The sequence below is a fragment of the Mucor mucedo genome, assembly GCF_025094135.1.
Source record: "Mucor mucedo strain NRRL 3635 chromosome Unknown EV154scaffold_68, whole genome shotgun sequence".
In the NCBI taxonomy this organism is placed as follows: Eukaryota; Fungi; Mucoromycota; class Mucoromycetes; order Mucorales; family Mucoraceae; genus Mucor; species Mucor mucedo.
In genome coordinates, this window is record NW_026252352.1 from 128,418 (window position 1) to 150,274 (window position 21,857).

The following is a 21,857-nucleotide window of genomic DNA, read 5'->3' on the forward strand; positions in this document are numbered from 1 at the left end:
ATTATTCAGGTGACAATTGCATGCATGCAAAAAAATTAAGGTAGCAGTAGTGTGGTTTGAACATCAGAGGGAATATGAAATCTAGAAACAGAATTCCAGAATTCAAATCGTACCAGGTTTGCAATACCTTTGTTTTTTTTTTCTGGATGGCATATGATACTATTACCAGGTAGATGGCGGAAGCCACATTTCTGTAAAGTGTTTATTCTCAAAAAGTTATAAATAGAGGCTGAGGATGAAATTAACCCATATTTAAATATAAAACGTCAAACACACGAAATAAAAAAATAAATAAATAATTTAACTTTGAGCAAAGATGGATTATCACCCCCCTGAGATGGATATAAAACCTGTACAAGTCGCAAAACCAATAGCTGTTTAAATGTAATATTAAAAAATAAAGACCATTTTGCTCGTGTAACATGATTTACAAAATAGCACAGATCTAGTTTGTCATTTATACGCATGTGGCTGACAAAATTATAATAAAAAGTCAGTGTCCTCTATATTTGGATGCCTGGCACATGTAGAATTGAAATGAATTTCTGGTTGATATGGGCGAACATCAGTGTTAGTGACACGATAACAGCTCAAATAAAAAAATCTATGCAAAAATAAAAAAAAATAAAAAGAAATGCCTCAAAAAGAATAAAAGTCCCAAGCCCCAGCAGGAGTACAAGCTTAATTTGTTGATGTATTATACTTTAGCGACTACCAATTATATATATAAAAAAAGATAGTCCCTTTTGAAGAACTCCTCTTTATCTCCTTCTTATTTTTTCTGCTTCTTTAGTTTTCTTTCTTTCTTCTACTTACTTTTTTTTGAAAAAAAAAATGAAACACAACTCCGCCGATTACATTGAGCTATCAATACACAACAATGAGGATAATGATGACCCACCCGATCATGTTGGACATGACGAAGACATTCTTGAGAAAGACCAAGAATACCAAGCTACTGCAGCACTGTTGACCGATGTAGAGAGCAACCATAGTACTGACGAGTTTGTTATTTACGAGAGCAACGAGAATAAACCTGAACCAAAGCATGAAAATACACTGGCAATCCAGGTAATTATCTCCCTTTTTTTTTTTTTTTTTTTTTTTTTTGTCGTCCCCTATCCTTCTATATATAAACTGCCCAATTTATACCGTTTCATTCTAATTACACCCTTCTTACAGGCACTTCCTTCACTCATCATCTCCGTTATCGGTCTAGTGCTGGCTGGTAACCTTATGGATGATTTCCAGGTACATTTCATCTTGTTATTTTTAAAAAAAAAGGTGGACACTAACATAATTTATTAGCATTGGGATGTCTTTTTAAAAACTACAGAATTGTTTATCTTGTTACCTATTTTATTAAACCTTAAAGGAAACTTGGAAATGAATCTTGCTGCCCGTTTTTCGACTTCGGTAAATATTTATAAAGTCGTTCATTTAGTTATTCATGTCTAAATTTTAATTTTATTTTATAAAGTCTAATTTAGGCGAGTTGGATTATGGACCAACAAGAAGATCACTTATAGTCGGTAATCTTGCCTTGTTACAAGTCCAATCGCTTGTGGCGGGTGCTATTGCCGGTGTGTCTTCCTTTGCTCTGGGGTTAATTACAAAGCCTGGAAGTAGCACCAGTTATTACGAAATGATGTATATGACAGCAAGTTCGATGGTGTCTGCTTCATTTTCGTCTGCCATTTTAGGCATATTTATGTGCGCTTTAATTATCATTTGCAGGAAATTCGATGTCGATCCTGACAATATTGCCTGTCCTATGGCCTCTTCTACTGGAGATATTGTAACTTTAGTTTTATTAGCTACTAGTGCATCGATACTTCAAAATCAAATGGGTAAATATTTATCAGGTCCTGCGTAAAAATGATGACATTAACTAATTTTTTTTTTTTTTTATTCAGAGAGTATTTTTAGCACACTTATATTTTTGATCATGTTAGGCTTAATCCCCATCTTCGGGCTGATTGTTTGGCGTAACTCTCATGTGAAAGACTTACTATTTGCTGGTTGGACTCCCATTATTTTGGCCATGGTTATCTCTAGCTTGGCCGGTATTCTTTTGGAAGCCTATGTGGAACAATACAAAGGTGTCGCTTTATTGACTCCTGTATTGATCGGTCTGGCAGGAAATCTAGGCTCAATTTATGCATCTAGAATCAGTACTTGTCTTCATTCCGAAACCAAGGAAAATTACAAAGTCGTTGAATATACTCTTATGGCTATGAACATACCCGTACAAGTTGTATTCATGGTCATCATTTGGGCATTCGGCATGGGTCAGCTCCAGTACAATGTCTGGTTCTTTCTTTCGTATTTTATGATATCCATGATTTGTGTAAGTATTTTTGTTATTGTTTTCTTTAACAGTTGATATGATATTAATGCAAGTTGATTAGACCTGGATTTGTCTCAAGATTGGCAAAATCATGTCCTTGACATTCTGGAGAATGGGCTATGATCCAGACAATTATGTGATACCTTATCTGTAAGTATTACGAAATTAAAGGGGGGGGGGGAGGGCGAGGGAAGTACCAATTTATTAATTTTTAAAACTATTAGTACTGCATCCATCGATGTGATTGGAACTATCTTGCTGGTATCCGTGTTTACTTTACTTACATCTACCGGTGCTGCAGATATGTCTATGACCGAAAGAGCAGCAAACAAACACAATTAACGTTTAAATACTCACCAAAAAAAAAAAACGCGCATATTATTCATCATCCTCGCATTATTACCCAACCCCCTTTCTCCTCAATATAACTAGTAGTAACACTCAAGCTTACTGTTGTAGATATACACTTTCTTTTTTCTTTACCCCCCTGTAAAATAATAAAATATAAAATGAAGATCTCTTTAAAGAACACTTGACGTCTATTATTTCCCTCGTTGATGTTGTACATAGCTGCATGCAATCTGCTCTAAACTAATTAAATGGCTCATTGAATGCGGGACTTTCTCTTTTCAGTTATATCTTTCTCATCACAAAACACGTCATGCCCGTAAAGTTTATCCTTGAAAAGCTAGTTTCAAGAAGGAATGCTCTCCCAGCTTTTAAATAAACCAGCCATCGGCATAGGTTTTACTCGATAAAACTAAACTTGTCGGATAATATATTTTTTACGATTATCTTGTAGAAGATACAATTCATACATCTTTCATATGACTTCTTCAAAGAGTAAATGCTTCCTTTGAAGTACGGTGAATGGTCTTCAATCCTCGCTTCCGTTATAGCTTCGATAAAGGTTTTTTGTTTTTAGCCCTTCCTACAATATAGGCTGAGAATTATGAAGTAAATAACGGACTGTATTATGACAGTCTTCACCTTCAAAATATTGTCAATGTTTATTAGGGCAGGTACCTCATTTTACCCCAATACTTATTCGAATTATTAATTCCGTATTACGGCGGTCGAGAAACTGAAGTAGAGGGCTAAACCCAAAAAAGGCTGACGATCTTTTAAAGTTTAAATGTTACACGGTAAACGGACTAAAACCAAAAAAGCGATTCAACAGTTCAGACCCCAATTTGATGCCAACACATTCGATGTGATAATTTTGGCTATTATCAAGAGTGAAAACGCTATGTTAGCTCAGACTAGATAAACAATTAGAAAAAAAAAAAAAAAAGCTCAAAGAATACGATAATGGAAACAATAGAAAAGTTTAAAAAATGTGTATTTTCAAGTGTTACATGCACCAAATTAAATAGGTTCACGATCCAGACAACCATCAATTAAAGTGACTGAGCTAGAGCAAAACTTTTTGATTTCACTAATCGAGATTTTACGACAAGCCTCCTTCAATTTTGTACCCCAGATTTCTTCAGTAATGTATTTTTCGTTTCTAACATTGCTTTGACAAGCAGACCAGAATTGTTTCATTGGGCTTAGTTCCGAAGAGTGGCTTGGAAGAACAACAAAACGATATCCCCGAATCTCAACATAGCGTTGAATTTCTGGGTGGTCGTTATGAAAAGATGGATTGTCCACCACCAAGTAGTTGTTCTTGAATAGATCCTCATGTTGATCCATGATATCCAATGTTTGTCTTATAAAGATAAAATAGTTACCGGCAGCATCAGCAGCTGAGCCATTTTGAGGTGCCATACCGAATAAAGAATTATCAGAGTTCTTTGGAAGCACATTTACAGCATTGACTAAGCCATGGGTGGAGACAGCGCCAAACACGGTCTTCGTCACAGGTTTCATGGTGTCCACTTTAGACAACGTTGTGAGCTTGATATGGAAATCCGTCTCGTCAATAAAGACACAATTACTCAAATAATCCATGTCTTTATCTTTCCAATAGGCAGCCCAATGGTATCTCTCCTCGAGTCTGATGGGAGAATTGGAGGCATCGGACTTTTCGAGACTAGCCTTGCACTTCTGATTTACAAGCTGTTTCAAACTGGTTTGAGAAATATCCAAATCGGTGAATTGCTCTGTTACTGTTTTGGTTATTTCGGCTAGCGCGATAGCGAGCTTTTCCTCAATGATATCAGTCAAGAACTTTTCATGTTCTTCTCCTAATCCAGGTTTGACATCAGCATCCTTGGTTGAGGCTTCTTCTGATTCGACGGAGGTTTCAACGGAGGTTTCAACGGAGGTTTCTTTAGAGATTTCTCGAGCCGTTTCATGGACAGTTTCCTCAGCATTGTCTTTTAAGGTTTCCTTGACAGTTTCTTGAACAGTTTCCTTGGTAACCTCAGCAGTGACACTTTGTCGTTCTCTTTCTTGATTTATCCAGTTATATGCGGTACTTGGAGGCATACCAAGCTGTATGGCCGATGCATTTGTGCTCATTCCCTGCTCAAACACCAAGGCAAAAAGATTCTTCTTGAGATCGTCTTTGGAAATTTCCTGAGCAGTTTTGCTGGAAGCCTCGCCAGTGATATCTCGTCGCTCCTTTTCTTTCTTTATCCAGTTATAGGCGGTGCTGGGAGGCATACCAAGTTGAATGGCTGATGCATTCGTACTCAGTCCCTGATCAAACACCATAGCAAAAAGATTCTCCTTGAGATCCTCTTTGGAAATTTCCCGGGCAGTTTTACTGGAAGCTTCACCCGTAAAATCGCGTCGTTCCTTTTCTTTATTTATCCAACTATAAGCGGTACTGGGAGGTATACCAAGTCCAAAAGCTGCTGCATTTGTGCTCATGCCTTGTTCAAACACCAAAGCGAAAAGATTCACCTTAAGATTTTCTGCGGCAGCTGCTTGAGCAGTTTGTCTGGCTATTTCGCTGGCCTCGATAGCGGCACTTCGTTGTTCCTTCTCTTTCTTTACCCAGCTATAAGCAGTACTACGAGGAATAGCAAGCTTAATAGAAGCCGCGTTTGTGCTCATTCCTTGCTCGAACACCAAAGCAAAGAGATTCTCCTTGGTACCTTCATTACCACTTTGTTTGACAGTTTCCGTGACTACTCCGGTGACGGTTTCGTTAGTGGCGACAGCAGTAACACTTTGTCGCTCCTTTTCTTTTTTAATCCAGGTATAAGCAGTGCTAGGAGGCATACCGAGTTGAAGAGCTGCTGCGTTTGTGCTCAAACCCTGTTCAAACACCAAAGCGAAAAGATTTCTCTTATCGGTATCGGTGTACTTTCGGTTCGTTCGGGTGGATTTGATTGCAGTGGATAAGACTGTTTCTTCCGTTTGATTTGTCAAGGACAAGACTAAACGCGTTTTTTTTTTTCGCGCTGTGAGTAGACTATATTGTTTCTTTTGGTTTTTAAAAGTTACCTTCGTCCTTTTGTAAGCCATGAATCACATTTTTGTATGCCATTGTCATTATAAAAACTTAAAAGATCCCGGAGCAAAAAAAAAAAAAAAAAAAAAAAAAAAAAGGGGGGGGGAGGTTGGACAATGAAATGAAGGTTTTTAAACCACGCCGTTAATTATATAAAATGAGGGCAAATCAAATGTTGTGTGGCAGCACACTTTACACCAATGTCTTCACCGTTTAGGTCACAACATTTATTTACACCGAACAATTCAAAGACCAAGAATAATTGCTCACCACCTAACACACCCTTTTCTATTCCTGCCAGTCGAGATTATATTGATTTCGATCATGGGTACAATTCAGAAGACTCCACTGATGGCCATCTATTTGATATCAGTGATGTAGACTATGAAGCGGCAAGAAGAGATTATGAATCAAGAGGTAATACATGATTCGAACAAGAAAAAAAAATTATGCCACTAACAAGAAGAAAAGTAGTGTCATCCAATCCCGATAAATTCAATCCAATAGTAGATGCACCTGACGACAGAGAACTTGATATCTATGGGGAAGTAGACTATCTCTATGAGAATCCAGAAATAGAAATTAAATGGAGAAAAGCTTTTGGTGATGAACAACTAGTCGAGTATGTACAAGAAAAAAGCCAACCTACACAAAACCACCAAGAAACAAGAGTTACAAACACTACTGATAGAGCAACCATACTTTCCCTTCTTTTGGAGATAATCATGAGATCATTTGCTTACAATAACAAAATGACAACTACTAGTAAAAAGAAGATGAATGATACAGTTGATTCAAACCCTTCTGAAAATCAACTGCAAGAATCTTCATGCTGGAAATTAACTTTTTTTAAAGCTCTTAAACCGATTGTTCTCTTGCTTTTTATGATTTATTGGATTGTAGGCGAAACTATTTCCCAAATAGCAACATTCATCACACTTATTGTATCATTTTCATTCATTGATTCTCTACTTTCGCTATTTTCAAACGATCAAAAAAAGAATCCTGCACGAAATATCAAGGTCCGACAACTCTTCACCTCCTTCATCACATTCATTGTCTTGATTTACTGCTTTACCTTTCTCTTGCCAAGCTCAAAAAATAAAGTGCACAACTTTGTTTATGATGGATCTACAGAAGACTTGTACGGTCATCAAGAACATGCAAGTCACTATTTAGCTTCCTTAAAGAAGACCTTTGAGGTTATCTCTAATGAGCACCAAGATATTTGGAATAAATTAAAAAGAATCGAAAGCCACGACATAAAGAATATATGGAATAAAATTGATCAGCATCAAAATGAAATTGGAAGAATCAAGGAATCTATCAATGATGAATTTAGGGCTGCTATTGAATCCAAATTACCAGATTCAATCCTCGTACGAACAAACAAGGCCGGTAAACTTGAACTACCCGTAAAATTTTACACTTACTTGAAAGATACGGTCTCTTGGGATAGATTTTTAGAACACAATGAAAAGTCTATAAACAAATACACTTCGAATCAAATGAATGGAATACACCAAAATCATGTTTCCAAAGGAACTATTATCACCAAGGAAGAGTTTATGAAGTTACTTATGAGTACCTTACACAACAGTCAAATTAAAGTGAACAAACAACAACATCCGCCACTTGAAAAAGTCATTGAAACTTTAGCGCAAGAACATTATCAAGATATTCTCAATACACCCGATTTTGCTTTGGAATCTCGTGGAGCAAGAGTGGTGATCGCTTTAACAAGTCCAACCTACTACGCCGTTCCATTACTCATTCGACTTGCTCGTCGACTTTTATCTTTACATGATCCCTTTACTGCCCCACAAATGGCCATCATGCCCAATTCAAATGTAGGTGAATGCTGGACAATGCTCGGTGACTCCGGTCATTTGGGTATCAAGTTAAGTGAACCACTGATGGTACAAGAGATCACATTAGAGTATCCCTCTTCTCAACTCATGCTTGGTGACATGACTCATGCTCCTAAACAGTTTGATGTATATGGTATAGCAGACTACCGCAAAAACCCCCATGATCGTGATCTTCTTGGTAATTTCACCTATGATATTCATGGACCGATATCTGTTCAAACTTTTAGTGTTGATGCAGAGAAGGCATATACTCACATCTTTATACGATTTAACTCGAATTGGGGCAGTTTGATTCACACAGATATATACCGCGTTCGGGTCCATGGTACACCTGTTCGAAATTTGCGGTAGAATCTTATTGCATTTCCTTATACCTACATTTGTTCTTTGAAACAATAAAAATAAAATTCAATGTACTACAAGTATAAGTGAGTGTTTCCGTATTTTCGTGTTTGGAAGAAGCTCACAACTGCTTTAAATGTAGACGTACAATAACGGATAATAATATTGCTTTCTTTCCGTGTCAGTGTGTCATAGACACGTACCGCAAATCCTGTTTTGGTATCTAAGCAGCCCCTCTAGATAGCATACATGTTTTTTTGTTACAATTTAATTTGTATATCCATCACACTTTTTATTTAGCTAATACCCAAATTGTCTAGAACTGTTTTGTTAGAATACGGCAGTGTTAGGCCTTGACTACTACTCAAAAAAAAAAAGAAAAAAGACCGGCATTTAAATAAGTATGGCTCTGCGTGATGGCCTCCTTGGTGATTGGCTTACATGCTCATGCTCCACTTTATTCCAGCACGTCTCTACCAAAAGCCATATTACCATGAAACTTGGCTTGATCAATAACGTAGAGTACTTGAAAGCATATCTTTTAAACATTTTTTAAACACGAACATAAAAGTCGCATTTTGTTTTTCGTCTTTTCATGATTTGTCGAATGAGCGACAGTATTTTCTTTTCGGGGACTATTAATAGACTGTAACTAAATTTGCGCTTTTGGTTGCACAGTTGAGTACTGGCGCCAATACACTGGACGTAATAAAATCGACACGAGGAATTTGAGAAATACTACCTTGGCATGGACAATGCACCTATCCACAATGTTCTATCAAAGAAAGTAGACATAAGTTAGAAATAAAGAATAAGACAAAATTAAATATCGTTTGATAATTATTGAATTGGTGGATGGCTTATACAAGAAATGACAAAGTCCTGTAAGTACTTTTTGAATCAGCAGAGCAGGCAGAGAGAATGTTTTATGATGTGTAATGGGTGAACCATGCGTCCATTGTAGGCTGTTGTATTATTTATTTGTTGATGCAAATGTTGCATGTAAACCGTGCGTTCGCAGGGTGACACAGGATAATCCTTTTGAGTGTGGCTTGCATGAAAAGTCAAAACGACATTTTATAGCATGTATTTTTTGTAATAAAATACAGGCTTTTGCCTCCCAGAAAGCTTAAGGTAAACCAATCGCTCTGCCATATATTTTGTATTTGAATGTAAGCTCCAAGCTTATATTATTACTGCCAAAGAGCTTTTGATTCTCATCTCTTAGTTGATTTATATTATCAGCTTTATTTGTGGACTTTTTTGTGTAAACTTTTAACAGACTTGGATCTAGTTTTAAACTTCCAACACTTTGAATAATCGAAAGAGAGTAACGCCTTTTTTTTTTTTTTGCCACATCCAGAAATGGACTCGTATTGCACAGGTATATATTCTTGGGGTTTTCTTGATGAGGTCTTGCCAAAATATATATATACATATACAATCATATTCTTTATGTGATAATAATATCATGCATTATGCGTGTTTTAATATATCAACATTTGAGATAAACAATGCATACGGAAACGCCCGTCCAATTGAAATATTTGTGAATTGATCAAGTTTCCATGAGATTCTGTAAAAAATGACTAATCGTTTTAGTTTGTTTTCGATTGCATATATAAACAAAGTTCCAGAATCCAACTTCCTCTTCCCTTTTTTTTCCTTCAATTTTTAAAAACTTTTAGCAATCTATAATGCAATCTCATGTCTTTTACCAGGTACTACCTTGGCTTATGGGTGGTATGATCTCCCAGCACAGACGAGACTTTCCTATCCGTCTGGAATATGGTAAGTGTATGATTCAACATTTTTATTATCGTTTATTAACAATGCTTTCTATCTTTATTTACTTTTAAGGGCTTCTTTTTTTTGTGGTCTCCTTATGGTGGCCTCCGGCTTTCTTCCTTCGTGGAGGAAAGGTCTAGAGATGGGTAAGTAATCCTCAACATAGCTCGTGTCTGTATTCAATATTAATGTCTTTTACCAGACTGCGTTTCTTCGTCTTGCGTCGTTCCCTTATCGGCGGGGGGCTCCTCCTTCCTGGAGGAACATAGGGAGGAGTTCCTCCGGGCTGACTACTTCAGCCTTGAAGTAGTCAGCCGTGGCAAGGGGCCAGGAGTAGGGCCCCTTACTGCTCCTGGTAGAAAGGACGAGGGTAAGTAAAAAAACACCTAAATATATCAATCATAATTACTAAATGCTTTTTTATCATAGTTCTGGAGGGAGAACCACAACCAAAACCCTCCAGGCCTCGTCCTCCCTGGTGTACAGCCCTCCCAGTCCTTGGAGGGTAGCACCTCCACAGCCAGTGGGGGTGCTGCAACCGTACACCAGGGTTCTTACCCTTCTACGGTGATGAAGTCCCACCAAATAAGCCTCTCTACCAGCCTCCACTTCCTCCGGTTCCTCTTTCGAACTTACTTTGGCCAGTCTCCCTCCCACTCCTTAATAAATACTTTATTTAAAAAAAACTTCTCTAAAATAAAATCTCTTTTGATTATTATCCTTTAAAATTATATGCCCAAAATACTTTTTTCAGAGTAAAAATATTTATCAGAGCAACGCTAATAGCGTAATCTATAATATGAACGAATAGATAAATTATGTAAACTATACTATAGTTGCAGATCTTTTAATACGCCCTTGGTAGTAACATTTGTTTCTTTATTTAAATTATAGACCTTATCACGAACATCTATAGGTTTTGGAAGGTAAAATCTGGTATGTATTTAAAGAGGCCTGGCTTATTATGACATGAGTCTTGAAAAAAAAATAACATGATTTCTTTAACTCCTTTACTGATATAGTAGAGCCAAGAATAATTTACGTCCTTTTTTTTTTTTTTTTTTTTTTTTTTTTTTTTTTTTTTTAGTTACATGAGCACCCACTTTCTGATAATTCTTAGTAAACATATGAACATTACTATTATACTAAGGTAAGTACAACATTTAGGCCCTTTTTTTTTATACCTCAAATTAAACTTGCAACTCGCATAAATGTTTTTGTCTGTTCGGGTCTTTAGAAATTAAATCTACTTGTTTATCAATCAAAGCATTTTCATGAATGGTATTGTTTTGTTTTTTTTTAATTGTTCTATCCCCAATCTTTATATTTTGTTTTGGTTATTAGACAGTAGGTACTTCCTAACTCCCTCATTTATTGAGAAGCATAACTTTTTCAAACAACACAAGACGATATGACATCAGAGAGTAATTATTCTTACAAACATGATAATGTATCAATAATTGTTTTTTGATATAGTGTTGAGATGAAAAGCTCTGGATCAAAACGATTGGGATGATCACCAAAAATGGTTTAGCTCTTTGGATTCTATAGCGTACTTGTAACGTGTTTCTTCTTTACAATGTTTATAAGTGTGGTTACTTTTGAAATAGTTGATGAACTAGTCGTTGATTAAACTAGTTAAATTGCATGAACTATTCAAGCGAATGAGGTCAGGGGATGTTTAAAAGACACTGATAAGATAAAATAAGCGGGCTTATATCCCATTAATATAGTATGCACTTATCTATGATGGAATAAAATTAGCCGTATTTTTCATCGAATGTTTAGATTTGTGAAATAAAGTTTTATTGCTGCTTTCACCGAAAACGGCTAATGGAAAAAAAAAGTCCTTGCATTTATACAAAAAAAAAAAAAGCGAAACTGGGCAGCTATTTTGACTACGGTAGTTATTAACAATAGACCATAATATAGAGTGACGCTTTTCTTCTTGTAGTGTAGTAAATTGTTAAAGCTTGTTGTGAATGAGAGAAGTGAAAATAATTAGAATCCTATGGCATGCGTGTTGCTCAATTTGTGATTTTAAATTGCGTTTTACTAAATGCATGAAAAAGAAAAATATTATTTTAACCTGGCAGGTTTAGAGCTGACCTATCTGGCTTTTTTAGCTCTTTCTTTTGGCTTTGACGATATTGTGTTGTTCCGGTTAGCAATTGTTGACGATAGGGCAGGCTAAATTATAACCGGACATTGAGAAGTCAGAGAATCGAGAGGAGCAGTCAAAGGGGATGCATTGAAAAAAGCAGGAACGGTTTGATTGTAAAAGCGGGAAAATTGTGTAGTTGAGTCAAGTTTTTGCTGACATTTGAACCTTGTTAAGGGTTCTTAATGGCCATAAATAACTGTATTTGAGAATTTAGACACTGTTGCTGCAGCTTAATTTTGTCAACTGTAGTGAGTCATGTTCGCACACAGATCACTGAACCAAGGGTAAAAATTTGACATAAGCCGTTTGATCCACTCACAGTGCTATCCATGAATACTAAAGACTCAAAAACACCTGCCCAAAATCAGCTCCAAATCAGAACGTTTCCCTTTCTCCACTTGTTTCAACAATATGTTCCTTTTTATACCTCTCTCCAATGTTACAAATAACTCCCAAATCCACATCATTGTCTTCAACTGTAAATCGCGACTCATCCGACCAGACAAAATCTCGATAGTCTCATAAACCCGTTATATGGCGCATAAAAGTCTTCTCTTCTTGTGAGCTTCCGTTAGCGTTGGCTTGTGTGCTGTGAAGTAAAAGCAAAGCAAAACAATGTATCGAAGCAGCTCTGGAAATGTCAATTCGATGGAGTTTAATCTGAGCGTTTTGTTTCTCGTAAGTCGCAAACGGCTCGTGTCTTGTTATTGCCTCTAGTGGTCTTATATCTATGGCATTCAGTTTGTTTAGATGAGACTTTTGGTTTTTTCTGGAAGGGGTAGATCACTTTCCCTAATTATTTCAATAATGCTTTGAATTGTTGCCTTCGGCATGCCAACCTCGTCTGAAATGCGACTCATGTTCACCTTCTTTAACCTATAAACGCCCTAATAACTTTGTTCTTCCCGCTTTTAAACATGTCGAGTGGGTTGTGTTAAATGGTTCTGAAAAGGTCATTTTGAAATCAATATGTAATCTATGAAAATGTATCTATTATTTGGAGTCTACTTAAAAAATATTTCTTTTTTTTTTCTGATAGAGTGGTATTATTTTTTCATGTCGAGGTAAACGGCTTGAAGACTTTTATTTTCTTGCCTTGTTACAATTACTTCTCTTTGAGTTGCGCCTATTTTTTCTTTGTGTCGTTAAATTGTGATTACGTATTCTTCGGAGCTAGGAGATGTACAGGCTGCTGCCTTTTGCCTCTAACTTTGTTACGTAACTCAACGACAATCTTTTCTCGTTTATTCAATGCGTCGAATGCGTCATGAATTGTATCTTTCAACTCTACTATCTCTTCAAGAAGCAAATTCTTTTGTCTTTCCATGGTGATTTGTTTGTTGCTGAAGGTCACCTTGTAATATCACAACTCGCCGATCTCGCTGTCCGATAGAAACAGTCATGTCGCTATATTGTCTTGTGAGGTAATTTTGGCAATGCCTCTTAGTAATTTCTAAGTTCCTCAACAAATCCTTGGTTTAACTGCTTTTGCTAGTGGAATTTAGATTGCACTTTACCAATGCACCCTTCAAAGCCCCCGAGTTCTTTCTTGAGAATATCAATCTCTTCCTCTCTCTCTTTTAAAGCTTTTTTTGCAACATGAATCCCTTTTCTTTCATTGGTTCTTCCATACCCTTTTCCTTCACTGGACCACCCATACCGTGTTCCTCCAACTGTTATACAAGCTAACAAGCAAGGTTTAAGACAAAGAGTCAAAAGAGCAAAAGTATATTACTAAGGCTACCACTAAACTTGTTTATATCAGCATCTAAAGCAGCAACATCTTGGTCTCTACTTTGGATGGCTGCCACCAATTTCTCGTTGTCCTCTTTCAATTCTTGAACTGATTTAATCAGCTCATCTGTTTGGTTGTCACTTGATTAATTTGAAGTGAGCATTTTTTTTAAAGAGTTCGAACTCACTTGTCAGTTTGTCATATTTGGTATAGCTGTGATTCAAGTGAGCCTTCAAACGTTCCCAAGTCACTTCCTGCGTTTTTAAGTGCAACTGTTTTTGTAGGAACGCTTTGCTTGAAGGACCTCGATAGTCTGTTACTGTTTTTTTTTATTATAATCATGGCTTGATGTCCGTAGTTTTGTTCGGGCTCGATCATTTCCTCTGATTTTACTGAGGCTGCTAGGTTGGGAGGAGAGACAGGATATTGTTGAATTTAAAAAATAGTCGCCCTCTTTGTTCAGCTCTGAAATTATACCATTAGATTCCTTCAACACTGCCGTGAATAATTGAAGTACTACTTTTTGATTCTATATTCTCCAAATAATAGAAGTAACCAGGAGTACAGCTTTTTTTTTCTTTCCTCATCATTTAACTTGCAGTTTTCGTTATAAACTTTTATTGGATCATTCGATCAAGAAATACTATTGAAGCTTTAATCCAAAGTTCTTTTTTTTTAAATATTCAATATTCTATTATTTTTTGGGTCAGTAAGATTATATGTGAATGTAAATATATATAAAAAAAAACTTACATTGTTCTTATTGTTCATTGTTACTGTTGTGACAATGCTAAAGTAATGGAAAACAAGTAAAATTAGACTTTATTATTTACCAAAAAAGAATTCATGTCCGAATTGTGGGTATTGTGATATGGTAGTACAAGTCACTTAGTTGGAGAAAATAAGGAGCAGGTACTGTATGAACCAACAATCGACCATTTGAGCTTATATGCCCTATTTTATGTCACCCCCCTCATACATATCCTTACATCCACACGAACTATTAAGTATAAAATCGTTAAGTCCTTTTACAACCCCAATACGCACGATATCTAATGCTTTCCATACGATATTGGGAAGTTAGATTAGAAAAGATATAAAAGAACAATTTATCAAGCCTTCAAGTAATTAAATTCCCTTACACAGCAATACGTTTTTTCTAAAAAAAAAAATACAAAGAAATCTTTTGAGTATATGGCTGCAGCGTGGCGAATGGAGTTATTTCGAAAATACAACAAATAAATCTTAAAGTCAAGAAACGTATGTCCACAAGAAAGCAATTTAATGCAGTAATATTGTTATTATGTGTCCTCATTCCTTGGAAGAAAGACCGATGTTGAAAGAATCTTTAGCGAATGAATATAATATACATAGTCGTCTCAAAAAAATTTCCCCAATACAATTTGTATGCTAATTTAATTATGACTGACAGCTAAATCTCATCTCGCACATACATTTTCGCTTCAATAGTGGCAAACCATCTATTTTAGAGCTGGTTGCCAACTTGGATGAGGCTTATTCAGAAGAGCTAAAACACTGGTAAAAGGGGATGGTCGTAACTTTATCCTGGGCGGAGAAGAGATCCATAGACAGAGTATCACTTTGACTGAATGTACCCATATATTAATCAATAATATCTACAGCTCTTTACCTGTTCCTTGTGATATATTTATACCTAAAATCGACCCTTCCGTCTTTAAATTAGCCAGTCATGATGACTTGAAAATATTTTTGAAAGAAAGCGTATCAAAGGGAAAGCAATTTAGTATTGTATTTAAAAAAATAGCAGAAAATGTTTATACAATAATTGTTCACTTTTATTTATAATAGATATAGTTTTTGGTTTAAAAAAGGCCAATGATCTCATTATTGTCATCCATATCAACATTGAAGAAGCAGGGATGAGTAGGAAGACTAGACATGATAAACATCTCACCGACTAAGGGGGGTAAAGGAAACCAGTAGCTACAGAGGCCCATATATTACGAATAGGTACAGTGAATCCTTTGTAAACGCTTTTGAGGGTAGGATCATGGCTAAAACTGTATGTAGTCTTAACCATTCAAATAAAAAAAAAACGGGGAGAATCCTTGACGCGTATAGGTTTCAATTCTTATTGCTTGGCCAAGTCATTATATTCAATACCATCAGCACCATAAATTTCACGGCAAACAAACAATCTTAATCTTCTTCTCAATGAAGTGGCGGGGAGGTCAAGTTCATACTAGTATCGGAACTCATTGGTTTGGACACAAGCATTGATATCTGCTTTACAAAGATTGATAGTACCAATATCACCACGAGCCCAATGATATAGGAGTTACCATGTGCGATATTGGAAAAAAGGTCCGCTACTATATGCATCAGTACTTTTTCAATGCTACAGACTTCTTTTGTGTATCTATATGGAACTTGAGCATGGATGATGGTAGGAGTAATATCAAGGGATTGGATTGAATTGGGCTTAATAACATCCTTTATCAGCAGCAGCACCTTTGATACAAAAAATTGGACCTTGAAATTTTTGAAAAGCACAAGCAAAGGCAGCCTTATTTGCATGAGCAGCGAAGACATAGACAAGACCAATAGTTGTGCTTGATTTATCTTCTCCAAGAGGAGTATAATTTATGGCGTACCACCTAAACACAAAGGAACTCGTACATTTATGATAGTATGATGTGATATGGAAATAACCTATACAGTATATACTTTTTTTCTTATTCGTTGATTCACAATGGTATATTATATGTACATTAGTTTGGATTCGTTCCATAATCAGTTATTTAGCGAATGGAAAGGTGTCCGTCACCCGTTGCTTGCTCACAATAGATACATGTCATAAAATTACCCTCATCTTTCTTTTTATAAATACAGCATGATTCTAATTTGTTGTGAACCTAATGGGGCTTCTGGATTTTATACAGCATTGCCATTTGTACTACGAGTGACATATCATCTGGCGCCTTCAATGCAAGCATTCATAAAATTATTTAAGGTTTGTCTTTACACCGGTTTTCAAACAGGCAAATAGTGGCTGTTTTCTTGAATGTAGAAATCTTTGTTCATAAATCTCAATCAGAGGATCTTGAGCCTTTATCTATCTACTTTTCTATCTGCATAAAACCGTTCCCCCGCTCCTTTTTTTTTTTTGAATGGACATGAAAGGCAATATAAAAGGACCGTTTAAATAGTTTAAAACACACATTTTATTAAGATTTAAAAAGAAAAGATACTTTATCTTTTTATCCGGTAAAAAGTGAGCGAAAAGAGAAAACACCATGCATCTTTGGTATTGAAAGAGAAAGTGATTAATTGGCGCTGCATTTTATACTCCTGCCAAAAAAAAAAAAAAAAAAAAAAAGGATTGGTTCTCTCATTTCATGTGAATTTATAAACATAATATGAACATAAGGTGTAAGCGTTTCACACTTGAAGACCGTATTAATATTTTTTATTAATAAACTTTTATGATTTAAATGACACCAATCCTATTAATACTTGTATCATAACATGTATTCCTCTCTTTTAACAGTGACACTTTCATTGTGAGACATGTTCTTTTTTACTTTTGGACATAACTCCCTTTGTTACACTGTGCTATTTTTTTTTTTGTCAATTACTTAATAAAAAGGTCAGCATAATTTACTTTTGCAACACAATTCCGAATATACATCTTGCGCAAACCAAGTGCAACCTTATCAAGTAGGCGAAATGGAGGAAACCGTATGTGATTACATGACCATTAAAAAAGAAAAGGCCATAATTGACATGATCTCGTTTTAAAGAACCATAGGAGTTAAGGTAATAATTTGTAACATCTATTTGAAGGCACCGAAAAATGGTAGCTAGTACTTCTCATACACGACAGAGAATCTTAATATGTAAACGTGCATGTCAATCATCTATAACTCTCTGCAATACATTGATCTGGGAATTTAATATGTTGTAAAATTGTTTTGCATAAACTGTAGATAGACTTGGTTCTAGATTTCAAATTTAGTAATCGAAAGAGAGTGACAAATTTTAAATCACATCCAGAAAGAAGGGTGACTCCAGTTTGGCAATTTGCTTAATACAAAGCTTGCTCGCATGGATTGGTAATAACTCGTTCTGGCTTAATGTTTTTATATGTGAAATCATATAGTATCTTTTCTTTTTATTAACGAGTACTACTTTATGCTTCGCTGATAGATCCGTACGCAGTTTTGAAACACTAGTGACCCTTTAAAAAATTCCAGACATAATCTGGGATGAGTAATGTTGTTTTCTAAAAGCCTGATAAAAGCTGGTTTAGTCTTACTTTTTTTAGTTGATCAATTTTCCGTGGGATTCTGATATAATCATTTTTATTTAATCGATTCCATATTTAAACAAGACTTTCGAATTTTTGTTGTCTTCCCTTTTTTTTTTCCTTTAACTTTTTAAAATTATAACAATGGGAAACGCTGTCTTTGGTAAGTTCTAGATCTTTCAAGTTTAATGGTCTTAGATATTTATGTCTTTTACCAGCTACCATTTCTTGGCTTATGGGTGGTATCACCTCCTATCCCAGACGAGACTGTCGTGTCCGTCTGGACTGTGGTAAGTGTATCATTTATCATTTTTATTATTGTTTATTAACAACGCCGTCTTTCTATATTTTTAGGGGCTTCTTTTTGTTGGTGTTTCCTTATGCTGGCCTGTTCCTTTCCTCCTTCGTGGAGGAAATTAAAAAAAATGGGTAAGGAATCCTCAAGTAAGTTTGTGTCTGTATTCAATATTAATGTCTTTTATTAGAACAAATAGACAATACGCCGAGGCAAACCAGGAGGAACCGGCGCTTCTTGGTAGTCCGTTTGGATTACTGTAAGTATATGATTCATCATTTTTATAACTGTGTATTAACAGCGCATCTTTTTTAGTGTCGCGCCGGTTCTTCCTGACGGGGGGGACTCCTGCTTTCTGCTTTTATGGAGGAAAATTGGCAGGAGTTCCTCCGGGTCGGCTACTTTGATATGGAAGTAGTCGGCCGTGGACAGGGGCCTGAAGTATGACCCTTTTCATCTCCTGGTAGACCGGGTGAAGGTAAATAAAGAACATCTAAAGATATCAATCATAATTACTAAATGCTTTTTTATCGTAGTAGTCTCCCATCCCTTCTTCTGCCTATGGCTCTGGCTCCTCCTCTGTATTTGTCTGCTCTTTCTCCTCAGTTTATTATTCGCCTCCCACTCCTTTAAAATAAATCGTTTCTTTTTCCCTAAATTAAATATCTCTTCTATTTATTATTGTTTAAATTGATAATATGGCCAAGCTTCTTATCAGAGTAAAAATAATAGCGTATTTTATGATATAACCAAATAGATAAATTAATACAGATTGTAGTTGTAGATCTTTAAATATATGTCTTTGGTAGAATCATTTGTATCTTAATTTACAACATGGAGCAAATCATAAACTTCTTTAGGGTTTAAAATATATTTCAAGAAGTCTGGCTAATTTTGACGCGAGTCAATGAGAAACAACATCATTGCTCCCATTATTCTTTAATTACTGATAAATGGAGCCAAGTACTTTATAATTTACATCTTTTCTCTTTTTCAATTGGACAATCACCATTTGATAGTTTTTTTCTTGGCATAAACTCGTCTTTCAGTAGCGTGTACAGAAAAAGGCGACACTTGTTTATCAACTAAAAGAATTTTCATGAATGATATGATTCATTTCTGTTTGTTTGGCAGTAAGTTCAGGACGAATGAAAGAGTCCCTATTATAGACAGCATTATACAAGGCTAACTATCTTCAGTGAATTAAACCTGTTTGGTGTATAATTCTTTATCATGCATTACTAGCGTATACCTCCGAAAAAAAAAATAGATTACTAATGATTTGGTTAGAGCCAATCAACTTGACTCAAAAATATCTATAAATGAAAAAAAAAGTCGGAAAACTTCAATGAGAGCACTTTTTAAACGATTAAACATGTCTGACATTAATCTCTCTGGTATCAAAAATATCGTGCTTGTGCTTTCCGGAAAGGGAGGTGTCGGAAAGTCTTCTGTCACAACCCAACTTGCCTTATCATTAGTCCATCAAGGCAAAAAGGTAGGTGTGCTTGACATCGATCTTACTGGCCCAAGTATTCCTCGCATGTTGGGTTTGGATGGAAAGAAGGTGCATCAAGCATCGCAAGGGTAATTATAAAAGAGTATATACAGACGAGCAGGTTTGACTGACGGATTTCACTGTAGTTGGGTACCTGTTTATGCTGATGAAAATCAACGTTTATCTTGTATGTCCATTGGATTTTTGTTGACAAATAAGAATGATTCTGTTGTTTGGAGAGGACCCAAGAAAAATGGTAAGTAAATGATAGTGAAGGATGTAAAAAAATAGACGGTTAATTCATTGTATCAGCTATGATCAAGCAATTTCTGCAAGACGTTTATTGGGGCGATTTGGATTATTTATTAATTGATACACCACCTGGAACCTCCGATGAGCATATTGGCATTGTAGAATATTTAAAGGAATTTAACCCTGATGGTGCTGTCATTGTCACTACACCTCAAGGCGTTGCTATTGCAGATGTACGTAAGGAGATTTCATTTTGTAAAAAGGTCAAGTTACCAATCTTGGGTGTCGTTGAGAACATGAGCGGATTTGTCTGTCCTCACTGCGCAGTAAGTAGGCATCAAAGTGGATAAAATATTGACAGTACACTAAAAACAAAACAAAAATAGGAATGCACAAATATCTTTTCTTCCGGTGGTGGTGAGTCAATGGCAAAGGATTATGACATCGACTTTTTCGGCAGAGTTCCTATTGATCCTGGATTCACTAGCATGGTTGAAACTGAAGGTGCTGGATCCTATGTCAATATGTTTGAAAAATCCAATTTATTCCCTGTATTTCAACAGATCTGTCAAAAGGTTGTCGATAAAGTAGAATCCAACAAGAAATAAAAACATCAAATAACACACATCTCACAATTTGTACAAATAAACCATGATTAAATTAATAAAAAAAAAAATCATATTATAATAATTTTGATGAGTCGAATCCCCAATGCTCTTCTAAATGGTCTAAAATAGCCGGTATACTGGAAAGTGTGTTGAATGTTTTACGTTCTGCATTGCTCATAATATCCTCGAACATGAACATTAAATGGTGGTGAAAGATGAATGAGTTTGTACCATATCCTAATGCCAAGCGCACATAGTCCTATATATAACATAAATAAGGTTGCATTGACTACATTTTACCCGCAACTTACTTCTATACATTCCCAAGGTGTAGTTTCATGTCCTGCAAATAAAGCGGGATTTTGTAATAAACCTCTTGCCGACATCACACCATCCACTCCTGTCTTTTCATACATTTCATCCACATCCTTTATAGAGAATATACTACCGTTTGCAATTACTGGCACATTAATTGATTCTTTAACAAGTTTGATTCCTTCAAAATTGACGGGTTCTGTGTTTTTTTGAAGTCTAGTACGTCCATGCACGGTCAAGAAATCGACACCGACTGCTTCAGCTCTCTTTACAAATTCATAGGTAGTTCTAAATACCGGATTAATCACCCATCATTCTGTGGAGTCACTCGGGAATCAATACTTACTTTAAATCATCATGGACTCTAATTTTGATACTACAGGGTATATTGACTCGACCTTTGACAGTACGGATCATATCTCGAACATTTTCGGGATCTTGCATCAAAAAAGCACCAATTTTCTCTTGATAAGCCCATTTTTGAGGACAGCCACAATTGATATCTATACAATAAAGAATTGGCATGAATATATAAGTGGCAAATAAGTCTTTGGGGGGAACGGGATCCTTTTACCGATACCGCCTGCATAAGGGGATACAAGCTCAGCTGCATCAGCAAGATCAGCTCCGTTGTTTGCGGCGAATTGAACAACCACAGGGTCATCGAGAGCATTAGTTGAAAAGTCTGAGCTACGGGCAAACTCAGAGTTCTTGAATACATCGGCGAGAATCATGGGTGTGTATACAATGTCTGTATTGTACCTAAATGAATAATTAATACATTTCTGATTGGGTGAAGGGTTTCTGTAGAAGACATACTTTCGAACTAATTCTCTGAAAGGAAGTTTACTGTATCTAACCATGGGTGCACATACATTGATGCGTTTCTTGCTTTCCAAGATTTCCAATGGCGTTGTTTTCTTTTTATCTGACATGATT

General features: G+C 35.9%; 8 protein-coding genes across 8 annotated transcripts; 5 read left to right on the top strand and 3 right to left on the bottom strand.

Moving 5' to 3' along the window:
• Positions 1–754: 754 nt before the first annotated feature.
• Positions 755–2,881, top strand: EV154DRAFT_544471 (uncharacterized protein). The gene is made up of 7 exons (XM_051604602.1): positions 755–1,071; positions 1,183–1,251; positions 1,309–1,416; positions 1,481–1,850; positions 1,917–2,350; positions 2,412–2,500; positions 2,575–2,881. The coding sequence occupies exons 1-7, from the start codon at positions 835–837 to the stop codon at positions 2,690–2,692; spliced, it is 1,425 nt and encodes a 474-aa protein (XP_051456007.1). The 5' UTR covers positions 755–834; the 3' UTR covers positions 2,693–2,881.
• A 593-nt stretch (positions 2,882–3,474) lies between these two features.
• EV154DRAFT_483034 (uncharacterized protein) lies at positions 3,475–5,801 on the bottom strand (the record flags this gene model as incomplete). Its single annotated transcript, XM_051598549.1, has 3 exons — positions 3,475–3,504; positions 4,559–5,400; positions 5,753–5,801. 3 exons carry the CDS (start codon positions 5,799–5,801, stop codon positions 3,475–3,477), a joined length of 921 nt encoding a protein of 306 aa, XP_051456008.1.
• Positions 5,802–5,867: 66 nt separating this feature from the next.
• On the top strand, positions 5,868–8,040 carry EV154DRAFT_552963 (UNC-like C-terminal-domain-containing protein). Its single transcript, XM_051605093.1, has 2 exons — positions 5,868–6,176; positions 6,231–8,040. Exons 1-2 carry the CDS (start codon positions 5,960–5,962, stop codon positions 7,979–7,981), a joined length of 1,968 nt encoding a protein of 655 aa, XP_051456009.1. The 5' UTR covers positions 5,868–5,959; the 3' UTR covers positions 7,982–8,040.
• Positions 8,041–9,337: 1,297 nt separating this feature from the next.
• Positions 9,338–11,276, top strand: EV154DRAFT_552964 (uncharacterized protein; the record flags this gene model as incomplete). The annotated part of the gene is made up of 7 exons (XM_051605094.1): positions 9,338–9,356; positions 9,694–9,763; positions 9,833–9,906; positions 9,963–10,130; positions 10,677–10,686; positions 10,848–10,910; positions 11,237–11,276. 7 exons carry the CDS (start codon positions 9,338–9,340, stop codon positions 11,274–11,276), a joined length of 444 nt encoding a protein of 147 aa, XP_051456010.1.
• Positions 11,277–15,852: 4,576 nt separating this feature from the next.
• EV154DRAFT_483039 (uncharacterized protein) lies at positions 15,853–16,233 on the bottom strand (the record flags this gene model as incomplete). The annotated part of the gene is made up of 1 exon (XM_051598550.1): positions 15,853–16,233. The coding sequence occupies one exon, from the start codon at positions 16,231–16,233 to the stop codon at positions 15,853–15,855; it is 381 nt and encodes a 126-aa protein (XP_051456011.1).
• Positions 16,234–18,094: 1,861 nt separating this feature from the next.
• EV154DRAFT_552965 (uncharacterized protein) lies at positions 18,095–18,903 on the top strand (the record flags this gene model as incomplete). The annotated part of the gene is made up of 6 exons (XM_051605095.1): positions 18,095–18,113; positions 18,169–18,240; positions 18,305–18,394; positions 18,436–18,504; positions 18,561–18,723; positions 18,782–18,903. 5 exons carry the CDS (start codon positions 18,095–18,097, stop codon positions 18,650–18,652), a joined length of 342 nt encoding a protein of 113 aa, XP_051456012.1. The 3' UTR covers positions 18,653–18,723; positions 18,782–18,903.
• Positions 18,904–19,602: 699 nt separating this feature from the next.
• On the top strand, positions 19,603–20,679 carry EV154DRAFT_274578 (cytosolic Fe-S cluster assembly factor CFD1). The gene is made up of 4 exons (XM_051594722.1): positions 19,603–19,832; positions 19,890–19,999; positions 20,056–20,325; positions 20,382–20,679. The coding sequence occupies exons 1-4, from the start codon at positions 19,621–19,623 to the stop codon at positions 20,414–20,416; spliced, it is 627 nt and encodes a 208-aa protein (XP_051456013.1). The 5' UTR covers positions 19,603–19,620; the 3' UTR covers positions 20,417–20,679.
• Positions 20,677–21,781, bottom strand: EV154DRAFT_423652 (uncharacterized protein; the record flags this gene model as incomplete). Its single annotated transcript, XM_051596146.1, has 5 exons — positions 20,677–20,862; positions 20,915–21,206; positions 21,265–21,421; positions 21,493–21,680; positions 21,738–21,781. The coding sequence occupies 5 exons, from the start codon at positions 21,779–21,781 to the stop codon at positions 20,677–20,679; spliced, it is 867 nt and encodes a 288-aa protein (XP_051456014.1).
• Between the last annotated feature and the right edge of the window lie 76 nt (positions 21,782–21,857).

What these genes read in the sequence shown, in the direction of transcription:
- EV154DRAFT_544471 (XM_051604602.1), top strand. Translation starts at nt 835, where the DNA reads ATGAAACACAACTCCGCCGATTACATTGAGCTATCAATACACAACAAT. An exon ending in ACCTTATGGATGATTTCCAG is followed by an intron (nt 1,252 to 1,308) that starts GTACATTTCATC and finishes ATAATTTATTAG; the next exon opens with CATTGGGATGTCTTTTTAAA. An exon ending in GATACTTCAAAATCAAATGG is followed by an intron (nt 1,851 to 1,916) that starts GTAAATATTTAT and finishes TTTTTTATTCAG; the next exon opens with AGAGTATTTTTAGCACACTT.
- EV154DRAFT_552963 (XM_051605093.1), top strand. Translation starts at nt 5,960, where the DNA reads ATGTCTTCACCGTTTAGGTCACAACATTTATTTACACCGAACAATTCA. An exon ending in AAGAGATTATGAATCAAGAG is followed by an intron (nt 6,177 to 6,230) that starts GTAATACATGAT and finishes CAAGAAGAAAAG; the next exon opens with TAGTGTCATCCAATCCCGAT.
- EV154DRAFT_274578 (XM_051594722.1), top strand. Translation starts at nt 19,621, where the DNA reads ATGTCTGACATTAATCTCTCTGGTATCAAAAATATCGTGCTTGTGCTT. An exon ending in GAGAGGACCCAAGAAAAATG is followed by an intron (nt 20,000 to 20,055) that starts GTAAGTAAATGA and finishes TCATTGTATCAG; the next exon opens with CTATGATCAAGCAATTTCTG. An exon ending in CTGTCCTCACTGCGCAGTAA is followed by an intron (nt 20,326 to 20,381) that starts GTAGGCATCAAA and finishes AAACAAAAATAG; the next exon opens with GAATGCACAAATATCTTTTC.